The 13,861-nt window shown below is 44.4% G+C and overlaps 1 protein-coding gene across 1 annotated transcript; it reads left to right on the top strand.

Moving 5' to 3' along the window:
- Positions 1 to 2,625: 2,625 nt before the first annotated feature.
- Positions 2,626 to 7,966, top strand: LOC142829313 (uncharacterized). The gene is made up of 3 exons (XM_075928782.1): positions 2,626 to 3,508; positions 3,748 to 3,883; positions 7,956 to 7,966. The coding sequence occupies exons 1-3, from the start codon at positions 3,038 to 3,040 to the stop codon at positions 7,964 to 7,966; spliced, it is 618 nt and encodes a 205-aa protein (XP_075784897.1). The 5' UTR covers positions 2,626 to 3,037.
- Positions 7,967 to 13,861: the final 5,895 nt, after the last annotated feature.

The raw sequence follows: 13,861 nt of genomic DNA, 5'->3' as shown, positions 1-13,861 counted from the left end.
TAGATATGCCCATGTCTAAAGACCCAGCATCTTTGGGCTGAAAACAAACGACAGAAATTCAACTCCCAAGTATAATTTTTTGCAGAAAAATATAACGTGCCTGAAAATGGAGGCTCAGAAAGAAAGTTTCTTCAATGATTATTATAGTCTCTTAACTGTAGCGTCAGTGTAGGTAATGCCAGGGGGTCAATTTTTTTGTACAAGTGAAGAGTGTTGAAGGTTTAGCAGCCAGTTTTGATATCTTAGAGACCACAATGACACAATGCGGCCAATTTCTTAGTGCTAGTAATAATGTTACAATGGGGCTAGAAAGCTTTTAACATTCCTTTTGTGTTAGCTAACTATTCAGATTGATATACTGTATGTTGGTTGTTTGGCAGCATACTTAGATTAATAATAGATCAAAACCAAACACAGCCAATGAAAATTTTGGTCGTACCATTCAGTCGCGAGAGCTCTCTTTGCATGTGCAAAAAATTCCTATGCAATTTTTAATACGTAAAAGGTTACATAATCAAGTCCCTTGTAAGTACATCTGCACATGGAAAGTGATAAAGTATATTTACAGAAGACCATATAAATATATAGCATCACACAAATTAGCTCTATATAAATACCAGAAACAGCCTTTTCATAAACATGCATTCATATTTTCAAGTGAATCCACTCCTGTCATGCATTTCCTTCTTGTGTTTGGTTTGCAGTGATTCCAATGACATCAGAGTAATCAAATTTACTCTCCCAGATTAAAGGATACAAGCTCACAGATTTGAAAAATCAAATAAAGGGAGCTGGGTATTTCAATGTGTAAATATTCATGCTAGACATGTTCACCGTAAGACTTACGTCATTCAGGCATGGGAAAAAATTTAAAATACCATGAGTGATGTGGTCAATCATTACTAAGCAACACTTTAAATTCTCAGTATAAAGTATAAAATACTAGCAAGGAACTGTTTACGATTAGTAGAGTAATGTTAGCAGGAAAATTATTATAGATATATAGATAGGAAATTGTTGATATACAGGTATATCACTGATATATTCCACAAGTAGAAAGAGTTTGTTCAATAAATTATTCATAGCAAAATTATTTATTTATTCAAATCTACTATATATGTTTAAAAATAATAAATCATAGCTACATACTACGGGCAGAGGTAAGGAGGTGGGAAAAAACACATTAAAAGGACAAGATGTTTCAGTCTGCTTTCCTAACTCACAATTTCTTGACTTTGACACAGTATGCAAGTTTTAAAGTTCCATAAATGTTCACTTTTACATTAGTTATACAAATATCATTATGCTTTACTTTGTGGGCCAAGGTCAGCCATTCATTTCACAGCTACACCACAGATAAATTTGGCCTGAGTAATTTACAGAAGGTAGTTTAAAAAGTGATATTATATCAGTTGTCTCTTTTATATAATAGTTTTCAAACATCAGCTGATTCAGCTATTGAGTAGTAAGTCTGTCGTTTTGACAATGAAAATGTACAGTTTAGACTTTAGAAGTCAGTGAAATAAAGAATGCAATAAAGGTTGTTACAGTAGCATCCTCATTTCTTTGGTTATACTGCCATCTTCTGGCACAATGTGTTTTACTCTGCTATAGAGTGCTTCTCCCTCACCCCTTCCCCATGCCAGAATATGTTTGTATATATCTTGTGTATCTCTGTGTGCTCCATGGCCCTATCAAATATCTGAGGTGTCCTTCCAACGTACACACCTGCGTTTTTCATACCTCACCATGTGCTCATAGACAAATAACTTTTCCTTATTCACTTTCTCCATACCTGTCATTTTGCAAACCTCTATCATATCCCCCCGTTAGTCTCCTCTTTTCTAAGATGAAAAGTCCCAGTCTTTTTAATCTCTCTTCATATGGCACCAGTTCCAAACCCCTAATCATTTTTGTTGCCCTTTTCAGAACTTTTTCCCAATGCCAATATATCTTTTCTGAGATGAGGCAACCACATTCAGTACTCAAGATGTGGGTGTACCATGGATTTATACAGCAGCAATAAGATCTTCTCTGTCTTATTCTCTATACCTTTTTTAATTATTCCTAAAATTCTGGTTGCCTTTTTGATTGCTGCTGCACACTGAGTGGATGTTTTCAGAGAACTATCCACAATGATTCCAAAATATCTCTCTGGGGGTATGTCTACACTACCCCGCTAGTTCGAACTAGCGGGGTAATGTATGCATACCGCACTTGCTAATGAAGCCCGGGATTTGAATTTCCCGGGCTTCATTAGCATAAGCGGGGAGCCGCCATTTTTAAATCCCCGCTGCTTCGAACCCCGTGTAGCGCGGCTACACGGGGCTCGAACTAGGTAGTTCGGACTAGGGTGCCTATTCCGAACTACCGGTACTCCTCGTTTCACGAGGAGTAACGGTAGTTCGGAATAGGACCCTAGTCCGAACTACCTAGTTCGAGCCCCGTGTAGCCGCGCTACACGGGGTTCGAAGCAGCGGGGATTTAAAAATGGCGGCTCCCCGCTTATGCTAATGAAGCCCGGGAAATTCAAATCCCGGGCTTCATTAGCAAGTGCGGTATGCATACATTACCCTCCTAGTTCGAACTAGGAGGGTAGTGTAGACATACCCTGGCTGTGTCTAGACTGCAGGCTTCTTTCGAAAGAGCCTCTTTCGAAAGCATCTTTCGAAAGAGGCTCTTTCGAAAGAGCGCGTCTAGACTACAATGCGCGGATCGAAAGATCGATCCGCTATTTCGAAAAAGAGCGTCCAGACTGCCGGACGCTCTTTCGAAATTGAAAGCCACCCGGAACTGCTTCTGCCAGGGCATGGGGGCAGCATTTCCTTCCGGGTGCTGCCTGCCTGCCCTTTGCAGAGACGCGTGGTGAGAGGGACACTCCTGAACACCCGTTGCTCTGCTCCTGCAGCTGCCTTTGCTGTCCCTTGAGGAATTTTGCAAGGCATTGCAGTGCTTGTTTGGAGTGCTCAGCTTCCTGGGACACCCCAGCAGCTTTTTTCTTTTGAGGTTTTTCTGCTTGCAGACCCTTATTTGTGGCATGGAGCCAGAGCTGCCCCTGGGCAGGCGATGGCCCCACACCACCATACTGCAGCTGTTGCTGCATCTTCGTGAGACAATCATGAGGCTCCTTCCCGAGCTGGACCCAGACCAGAGGGACGAGGGGTTCCCCCGTCCAGCAGCCACACTGCCCTTGCCTCCGAACTTTTTCGTGGACAGGCGTGTTTGGAGGTTTGACACCAGCTCTGAATGGTGGGACCGGCTCGTGATGGAGATCTGGGATGACCAAGACTGGCTACGGAACTTCCGCATGAGAAAGACCACTTTCCAGGAGCTCTGTACCTGGCTCGCCCCTGCTCTGCAACGGCAAGACACCCACCTGCGGCCCGCCATCCCCCTGGAAAAGAGGGTCGCCATTGCCCTCTGGAAGCTGGCAACCCCCGACAGCTACCGCTCCGTGGGACACCAATTTGGCGTGGGGAGATCTACTGTCGGGGCCGTCTTGATGGAGGTAAGTCATTGTCTGGGGACAGTCACAGTTTGGGGTGGGGGGAAGGGAGACTGTCAGGAAGGGCCAAGTGGAGTGGGAGTGGGAGTGGGAGGGAGCTCCTCCACTCACCCTGAATTGTGGGGGGGGGGGTTCTGAGGAGGGGATTCCTGGGCTGTTTGAGAGGGAAGGTGGGCGGTGGGTTCTCCTCCTAAGACATAAGGCACCCCTTCTAACACTTTGTTGTCTGTCTCGTTCTGCAGGTGGTGAGGGCCATCAATTCGGAGCTGCTCAACAGGCTCATCTGTCTACCGGATCTGGACAGCGTCATGGCCGGCTTTGCTGCCCTCGGCTTCCCCAATTGCGGAGGAGTGCTCGATGGGACACACATTGCCATCCGTGCACCGCCCCATCGAGCAGCCCAATTCATCAATCGAAAGGGCTACTTTTCTATGGTCCTCCAGGCCCTGGTCGACCATCGTGGACAGTTTTCAGACATTTGTGTTGGGTGGTCAGGGCGGGCACACGATGCCCGCATCTTCAGAAACTCGTACCTGTACCGGAGGCTTCAGGCAGGAACACTTTTCCCCCATCGCCAGTTTGCGGTTGGGGATGTGCACATGCCGGTGTGCATAGTGGCCGATGCCGCCTATCCCCTGATGCCGTGGCTGATGAAGCCCTACACCGGCCACCTGGATGTGAGCAAGGAGCAGTTTAATGCTCGCCTTAACCGGGCTCGCAACCAGGTGGAATGTGCGTTTGGACGTTTAAAGGGCAGATTCCGGTGCTTGCTCACACGCCTCGACATGGGGGAGACCAACATCCCCGAGGTGGTGGCCGCGTGTTGCGTCCTCCATAACCTCGTGGAGAGGAAAGGGGAGGCCTTCCTACCAGGGTGGGGGAGAGCTGCTGATGGCCAGGAGAGGCTCTTTGCCCAGCCCCGGACAGCTGCCATCCGCCAGGCTCACCGGTCTGCAGTTGGCATCCGGGAGGCCCTCCGGGAGCAATTCTCCAGTGGAGGCCACTGAGTGCACTGAGGGGCTTCTGCCTGGGGACTGGGCCCTGGCCCCCAATAGAAGCTTCCCTCCACAACCCATCTCCTGACCCAGTTTGGACACATCACTTACACCAGGGTGTGTTTCAAAATAAAATGTTCTCTTTACTTATTTAAAATTTTGTACATATTATCCAACAATGTGGCAAAAGAACAAAAATTTTTTTCATTTTTGTTGTTGCCAAACTATATACAATAAACAAACAGTTCCTTTAACCCTTTGTGTGTGCTTAATAAGTGGGGTGATGGGGGTCATTGAAACCTGGAGGGGGGAAGGGGACTGGAAACCTGGAGGGGGGAAGGGGATCAGGTTGAACGGGGCTTGGCAGATTTCCCTTTCCTGCCTGGGCCTCGTGTTTGGGGTGCTCCCCGGCTACGGGATCGGGTGATGTACCTGTCGGTTGGCTGGCTGCTGGGGGGCTCTTGGGACGTGGAAGCCTGGGGGAGAGGAGGGCCAGGGGGAGAGAGGGGCTGGGGAGCTGGGGGGGCTGGGGGAGAGGGAGGTCCAAGGGGGGAAAGGGCTGCTGTTGTGGAAGGGGGGTTTGGTGGGGTGGGGTCATGGGGTGCTGGAGGAGCAGGACCTGGCACAGCAGCAGGCAAGCCGCTGACCTCCCTCAGGGTGGCGTACAGCACCGTGCGCTGCAGGACCAGCTCATTCATGAGCCGATCACGCCACCGCTCCTCTGCCTCCGCCCTCCGTAGCAGGATAGCATTCTGCTCCTGCACAGCCTCGACGTGCTGCCGGAGGATGTCGGCGTAGACACGCCTGTGTCTGCGGCTCCCATGTCTCCGAGGTGGAGATGGAGATGGAGGTGGGGCTGGGGTGCTGCGGCCCTCTTCCACGGCTGGTCCGGCTGTGGAGGAAAAGAAGAAGACACAATCAGTCCTATAAACTGGACTCTGTAGCACTTACAATACTAACAGGATGGTTTACTAGGGGATGAGCTTTCCAGGGCCAGACCCACTTCTTCAGATCAGAGTGACACGGCTACATTTCTATCACAATCAGTCATGTGTGCAACAGCTGTCCAAAAGCCCTCTCCCTTGAGACAGGGGAAGCACACATTCTGAAGGTCACACTGTGTGTGTGTGTGTGTGTGTGTGTGTGTGTGTGTGTGTGTGTGTGTGTGTGTGTGACCTGGGCATCAGCCTGAGCATGACAGGTTTCCCTTGTGCATCACCCACTGTGCACCCACCCACCTACCTCCCCCCCCCCGGGTGTGACACAACCTCACTGTACTCACCTGCTGCTTCCTCTCCCGCGCCAGATGACGCCTGGGAGGCCTCAGAGGTCTGGGTCACTGGCTCCAGGGTGAGGGTCGCCGTCTCCTCGGTGTCCTCCTCCTCTGGGCCCATGTCCCCGTCTCCAGAGTGCTGTAGCTCCCGCTCTGGAGCGTCCACCACCGGGTCTGCCAGTCCGGACTGCACGAACCTTCGTGGTGTGCGTGCTTCTGCACTGCCACCCAGGATCTGGTCCAGCTCTGGGTAGTAGGGGCAGTAGTGGGGGGCTGCCCCAGAACGGGAGCTCTCCTCCCTGGCTTTGGCGTAGCCCTGCCGCAGCTCCTTCACTTTGGAGCGCACCTGGTCCTGGGTGCGGGGGTAGTGGCCCTTCTGGGCCAGGGCTTCAGCCATGCGGCCATAAATGTCGGCGTTTCGCCGCCGGCTTTTGAGGGCCTGTAAGGCCTCCTCCTCTCCCCACAGCTCCAGCAGGCTCTTGATCTCTGCGCCGGACCAGGATGGTGCCCGGCGCTTGGAGCCCTTGGCTGGGTCCCCAGAAGGCTCGGAGGAAGGGCCAGGACGCTCTTGGGGCTGTGACATGCTGCAGCAAGGTCGCCGTGTGCTCTGGCTCCTTGTCTGCAACAAGTGGCTGTGAGGGTGCGCCTGTCCCTTTAAGGAATGGCTGCAGCCAGGAACCACAGACGTGCAACCCATGGCCCAGATTGTCCACCAGGGCTTGTTCCTGGAGGCCAATTCTTTCGAAAGAAAGGGCTCCCCCCGTCCAGACTCACGTTCTTTCGATGGATCTCCCTCGAAAAAGGCGTTCTTCCTCGTGAAACGAGGTTTACCGCCGTCGAAAGAAAAGCCGCGTTCTTTCGATTTAATTTCGAAAGAACGCGGCTTGAGTCTGGACGCAGGGGAAGTTCTTTCGAAAAAAGGGTACTTTTTTCGAAAGAACCCCTGAGTGTGGACACGGCCTCTGAGTGGTTATAGCTAAATTAGTCCCCATTACTTTGTATGTATAGTTGGGATTATTTTTCCCAACGTGCATTACTTTACATTTATCAACATTAAATTTCATGTGCCATTTTGTTGCCCAATCACTTAGTTTGGTGAGATCTTTTTGAAGCTCTTCACAGTCTGCTTTGGCCTTAACTATCTTGAGCAGTTTAGTAACATCTGCAAATTTTGTCACCCCTTTTCTCCAGACCATTTATAAATAGGTTGAATAGGATTAGTCCCAGTATGAACCCTTGTGGGACATCACTAGTTAGCTCTCTCCATTCTGAAAACTGACCATTTATTCCTGTCTTTTAATCAGTTATCAATCCATGAGAGGACCTTCCCTCTTATCCCATGACAATTTATTTTACTTAAGAGCCTCTGGTGAGGACCTTGTCAAAGGCTTTCTGGAAATCTAAGTACATTATATCCACTGGATCCCACTTGTCCACATGCTTGTTGACCCTCTCAAAAAACCCTAGTAGATTATTAGTAAGGCATGATTTCCTTTTGCAGAAACCATGTTGACCTTTCCTCAACAAATGATGTTCACATATGTGTCTGGCAGATAGTATGGCAATGGGGGCCTTAAATATTTTTATAACAAGGAAATGTCTTGGCAGCTGAGCTATCATCTGGGGCAAGGCAGGGTCTTTTGGCAATAATCAGCATTTCTATAATAGTTCACGTGTTCAAAGTACTGTAAAGACTTTCAGTTAATTCTCACAACAGCCCGGCAATGTAAGTGTGATCCCCATTTTACCACTGAGGAGGCAGAGGCAGAAAGGCAAGGTCATCTAGCAGTGGAGAGGACTTTGGATCCCAGGGCTCCATTGTCCATAGCCTTGCATTCATTCCTGCAGACAACACTGCCTTGTAAAAGGCTTAGGACCCAGAAGCCAGCTGAGGTCACAAGGCTTTCTTATGCACTACTCTGTAAAGCAGCATTCTTAACACATGTTCTAGTTTAAAAGACTCTGAAATAGGCAAACAACATTTGTAACTGGAAATATAAATGAATGTATCACACAGTCCATGCTGGCCAGGCAGCCATGTTGCCATTTTCTGCTCTCTCCATTATCCCCAAATGTCTTCCAATGCTTTCCCCACCTCCCTGAATACTAAGTAAGGGAAACTCCTAAGTTACCCTAGCAGTCAGCTTCCCCAGCTCACATTCTCTCTTGTTCAGTTCTGCAGGTGGTGGATGAAGCTGCTGCTTGGGGAGGCAAGTTCCCCTGTCTATATTCCCCCTGCTCTGCCCAGGCCCTGCCCCTTCTCCACCATCTCTCTCTCCACTTCCATCCCCCTCTATGCTCACCCATTCCAGCCAAATCCCTGAACCCAAATGTAACAAATGGCTTTTTTTTAAAAAAAAGTCTTCTAAATGTCTTTCTATAGAAAATGGACGGAGCATGTTTTCCACAGCATGCCAGATTGTGAGGACCAGACACATAGAAGGCACCTATTTAAAAGCACTGAATTTGTGGATTAGAACATGTCAAAGGGCTTGTCAGATTTGCAAAACCTTTGTAATAAAGGCAAGCCAGTTGTCCTGCTGAATACAACGTTAAATATTATAGAATACATGATGCAGCTCTTCTCTTTTTTACATTTTTTACTCATTACTTCTAAGATGATTTTATATATTCAACATACTCTTGAGCCTTCATAAAGTAATCATTCCACATTACTACATATTTAATGCACTGAAACACAGTATTTTAAATTAATCAGTCAGAACAGCTTAGTTCATAAAGTTCATTGCTTTTAGAAAAAAGAAAACACTAATTAATTTTGTGTAATATCCATAAAAGACATGTTTATAAAATTTCACCATATGGTTCCAAAGATTTTAGGCATAACACCACATTTTATATCTTAATAGGGTACTGATTTTGGTGGAGGGTTCTCTTTAAACTAATTCATCAAATAATCAGAAGTAAAGAAAGGGAAACATCTTTCCAGCCATCGGGGAGAAAAGGGGATCATCTCTTTAATTTAAGGATGGGGAAAAGACACAGAAGAAAGATTAGAGCAGCAGAAATGGAAATAAAGGACAGGGAAGACTTTGGAAGCAAGTATTTGTACTATAATCATTACAATTAAAATATGGATTTTAGATAAGGATGGCCTTTTGAAGATTTTGTTTAAAAAACTCTATGTCTGAAGATTCAAGCATTTTAAGGCTAAAGCTGAATACTCAGGTTGTGCATCTAAATATCTATCCAAGGAGTTTTTAGCGGTGTGATTGTATCATCGTCAGCAACAAACTAATGAAGTGTTTAAAGAAATTTTAAACTAAGGTCCTCTAGACATATGACACTAATGCACAACTTTCAGAGGAGTAGCCATGTTAGTCTGTTTCAGCAAGAACAGTGAGGAGTCCTGTGGCATCTTAAAGGCTAACACATTTATTTGGGCCCACAAAGCATATGCCCAAATATGCTCATTAGCCCTTAAGTTCCCATAAAACTTCTCATTATTTTTAATGCAGAACTGTTTTTTCTCAGTAAATTCAGAAGTTAACAGTCTATAGATTCAGGTTGCAACATGCCTGTCAAATGGCTTCATTACCACTTACTGACTCTTTTGGGGGTTCATTGTGATGTTAATAGGCCAGGGGAAGACTCTTACCAGGCTGCAACAGCTTGCTGTAGGAGCCTGCAGCAGGTATTGTGAAAATAGGACTAGGAAGAGAGGAGAGGTTAAGCACTAAGACCCAAGGAAAGCATTGCCTTCCTTTGCCTCTTATACCTACCACCCCTTCATCCATGGTCAGCTGAGGGAGGCTTGGAGTAAAACCATGAGAAAGAGACCAAAACAGACAGAGCCTGGCTTACTTCATCCTCCAGCAGAGGATGAAAGCAGCAGCTGGAACCTGAAATGCACTGAAGGGCTCAAGTTTTTGCAATGTTTCTTACAGGCAATTTCTTATCATCAAATCTTAGCTTTTTCACTAGAGTTTGTGAAGTGGGGTTTGTACATGAAACACAGTCGTTTTCTTTGCCCTTATTTCAAAGTCTCACCCTTATTTTGAAGATGTCTCGCACTTTTTGGCTCAGATTCCATTCTACAGAAAATGACCCATTTTCAAGCTCAAAAGTACTACACTTGCGATTTATCTGCAGAAAGGGCAGAGTTACAGCTTTCTCCATGAAATGTTAACACATTTGGATTTAAGTATCTTCTGTTTCATTGTTCAGACTTTGCCCTGCTCTGAAGCTCAGCTTTAAAAAAAACCCACAACCCTCTAGTAATGTATTGGAAAATGGAGCCTTTGGTTTTGAAGAAAAAGATCCAATCAGTCTGTTTGGGGAGTATGATAGTAGCCGTATAAACCCAAGCTAACTAGTGAGTAGAAAGAATGGAGAAAAGTAACATTTTGCAGACAGTATATCCCCATGTGGTGCCAATTCATTTCCATATGCCTCATAGATCCAGAATGGTCTTGCTTAAGAAAGATTTCTAAAATGATGCTGATTTTTTTAACAGTGCCAGAAATGATTGCACAATGAGAATATCTGTCCTCAGTGTGAGTGCTTAAAGTGGCAGAATTGCTAGGAAATTTCCACTGAAATTACACACGCTACTTCTCCGAAGGTGCAAGTGTCCACCAGAAAGTCACATTTCAGAAGGGTGTCTAGTCCTCCCAATGGATGGGCTCAAAAAGATATCCAAGGATTTCACTTCTCCCTGCTGAAGGCACAAGCACAATCCCTTCACTGAGAAGGGAAAGAGCATATAATTGTGAGCCAGCAGTGCTTTTCCCAATAACTAAAGGAGACACTGGAGGAGGGGGAGAGATGACAACGTTAGATACATATACATCTAATTATATGAGGTATTTGTACTTTTCTACTGACATGCACACCTCTAAACCCCTAACAACAGAAGTAGCTAAACTATCCATTACAAAAATATTAAGAATTCAGCTCCTTTTGTGTATTATTTATATTACAGTAGCACTTGCGTGTCTCATTACTCTGGCTACTGTACAAATGCAAAGAATTGGTCCCTGCCCAAGATCTGATAATCTAAGACATGATGCAAATAGCAGGATGGAGGACCAGACTAACTATGATCAGATCAAGTGGTTACATCCAATATGGGTTGTGCAAACCAACATCAGTTTAATAAAAGCATTTTTTAATCTTCTGCCTTTGTTCATTTGCAATTTCATTTATGTGAACCTACCTCAAATTCCATTTGTAATCTGCATATTTCCTATTTCCCTCCTAACTTTATCCATACCTTTTGAAAAAGTCAAGCCTCCTCTGTCTTTGCCTGTTTCCATATTTTTAGACCTTCCCCTAGAAGAATAATGGAACTCATGAACCATAGGAACCAAAGCTACTTAGACTTTAATCACAAAACTATTAGCAAAATCACAGGTTTTCTGTGTGGAAAATAATTAAGCAGCCTTACCTGAAATTTCAATTTCTATGGGAAGAGGGAAATTCACACAATTAGAGCATTTTAGAATGAATTAGCATTAGGTTACTGTTTTTTAAAAACATTTGAAAATATGATTTCATATCTTATTATATAGTTGAAAAATATTAAACTAAGATTTTCAAAGGCACAATTGGGAGGTAGGAGCCCAACTCCTGTAAGTTTACAGTAGGCATTAGGTGCCTCACTTCCCTCTGTGCCTTTAGGAATGTCCTATGGTTAATAAGGCTTTACTTGTATTTTGACTATTTTTATTTTGTGCTTTCAATAGACAGTTGTGCTGTACCTATATCCCTGTAACTCAGGGCAAGCATTAAATTCTGCTCAAGTAGCCATTTGGGATCCTACTGACAAACAACTTCAGTATATATTTTTATAATCTCAACAACTCATAACCTAACTTCCCCTATCGGAGGAAAAAATGAGAAAATTTCACGTATTTGGTGTGATGCCCCTTCATATAAGCTCTTGTCTGGGGCCTTGCAAAGCACAAGGTAGTTCCTGCAGTTTTTTCAAGCAATACCCAACTTTTGCCCCTTTGTTACCAGTACCATTGCTTTGAGATCATGTTCTAAAATCATCTCAAACTAGCCTGTTCTGGCTATAGAGGATGAAGTCCACTCTAGCAACCATTCAAGCTCATAATCTATTATCAAAATTTAGGTTTTCTGTGACTCAAGACATTCCATAGAAGCACTCATCCACAAAGGAACTTGAGTACCAGTCTAGTTTCCTAAAAGAGGTCTGATTTCTTTGCAGGGTTTTGTTTATGTCTTTGGAATTCAAGGACTGGATCAAAATGCAGAAAGGTAATTTTAATTAGATGCCCCCAAACTGATTAACTCTCTTGTCACTTGACTCCAGTTCAGCTATATAAGTTATTCTGCTCAAAAACAGCAGTGTGAAATACTCAGCTTTTTGCCTAAGATAAAATATAGCAAATTTCTTCAGAGTAGCTTAAATCTTTAGAACTTTTTTCAGTTTTAAGAAACTTGTCACAAACCATTTCCATTTCTTTAATATATATGTACCACATATTTCTACACAAAAGAATGACTGATGAAAGTGTCGTGCAAAGAACTTTAGAACATAGGCTAATCTTTCATGACATATTTTATCTAACTCACTCAATGTTTTATTCCCTGTGTCAACTTTGCTGGGTTTGAAGTGAATTATCTTTAGTTGTAGAACAACTTTCTAGGTGTTTTTGAGTAAAATTTCCTGTATTGTCCCACCGCTGGAGCCTGAGATCAAGTCCTATTGCTATATCACAGATCTCAAGAGGTACAGAATCGCACCTTTTTTGCCTGCATTACCCCTAAATGCCTTATGTTTTCCAGCAGAAAACTAGGCATATTTTGCAGCTCTGGATGTAGTTCAGCAAAACATTTAAGTGCATATACCATGACAAATACTTTGCTGAAATGGTGTTTCGTTTAATGATTTAGACATGTTATCTCCTGCCCTCAGTTTCTGTTTTTTTCTTCTGAATCCAAATTTCAAAAATAGGGTTAATTGAAACAAAATTGATTAAAAAAATCCAAGATCATGGCTAGACTGACCTCTTACCTTATTTGTTGCAGGTGGTAAGAGAATTGGCCAGTTAAGCCTGTGATTTAAATGTCACTACTGCTATCAGCCAGCTTAGCAATCACAGGCATCTAACAGGTAAATATGGGCCTTCTGATTCCACAGCAGAAGCAAATAAGTCATTTGAGCTACTGAATCAGTATAGCAACCAACTCTCAAACCCCATCTTTTGTTTAGATAGTTTTTGAGTTACTGTGCATGCCAAAGGAAGCAACATAATGGAACATACAGGGAAGTACAACTCGTGCTGTTCACCTTTAATCAGGTCTAAAGGTTCTTCTCTGGACCCTCTCCAATTTCTCCATATCTTTCTTGAAATGCGGTGCCCAGAACTGGACATAATACTCCAACTGAGGCCTAACTAGCGCAGAGTAGAGCGGAAGAATGACTTCTCGTGTCTTGCTTACAACACACCTGTTAATGCAACCCAGAATCATGTTTGCTTTTTTTTTGCAAGAGCATCATACTGCTGACTCATATTCAGCTTGTAGTCCACTATAACCCCTAGATCTCTTTCTGCCGTACTCCTTTCTAGACAGTCGCTTCCCATTCTGTATGTGTGAAACTGATTGTTCCTTCCTAAGTGGAGCACTTTGCGTTTGTCTTTATTAAACTTCATCCTGTTTACCTTAGACCATTTCTCCAATTTGTCCAGATCATTTTGAATTATGACCCTATCCTCCAGATTAGTCGCAACCCCTCCCAGCTTGGTATCATCTGCAAACTTAATAAGCTTACTTTCTATGCCAATATCTAAATCGTTGATGAAGATATTGAACAGAGCCAGTCCCAAAACAGACCCCTGCGGAACCCCACTTGTTATACCTTTCCAGCAGGATTGTGAATCATTAATAACTACTCTCTGAGTATGGTTATCCAGCCAGTTATGCACCCACCTTATAGTAGCCCCATCTACGTTGTATTTGCCTAGTTTATTGATAAGAATATCATGCGAGACTGTATCAAATACCTTACTAAAGTCTAGGTATACCACATCCACTGCTTCTCCCTTATCCATAAGACTCGTTATCCTATCAAAGAAAGCTATCAGATTGGTTTGA

This window comes from Pelodiscus sinensis, chromosome 4 (assembly GCF_049634645.1).
Source record: "Pelodiscus sinensis isolate JC-2024 chromosome 4, ASM4963464v1, whole genome shotgun sequence".
Classification (NCBI taxonomy): domain Eukaryota; kingdom Metazoa; phylum Chordata; order Testudines; family Trionychidae; genus Pelodiscus; species Pelodiscus sinensis.
The sequence above is the reverse complement of the archived record's forward strand: the minus strand, read 5'-3'. Positions and strand labels throughout refer to the sequence as shown.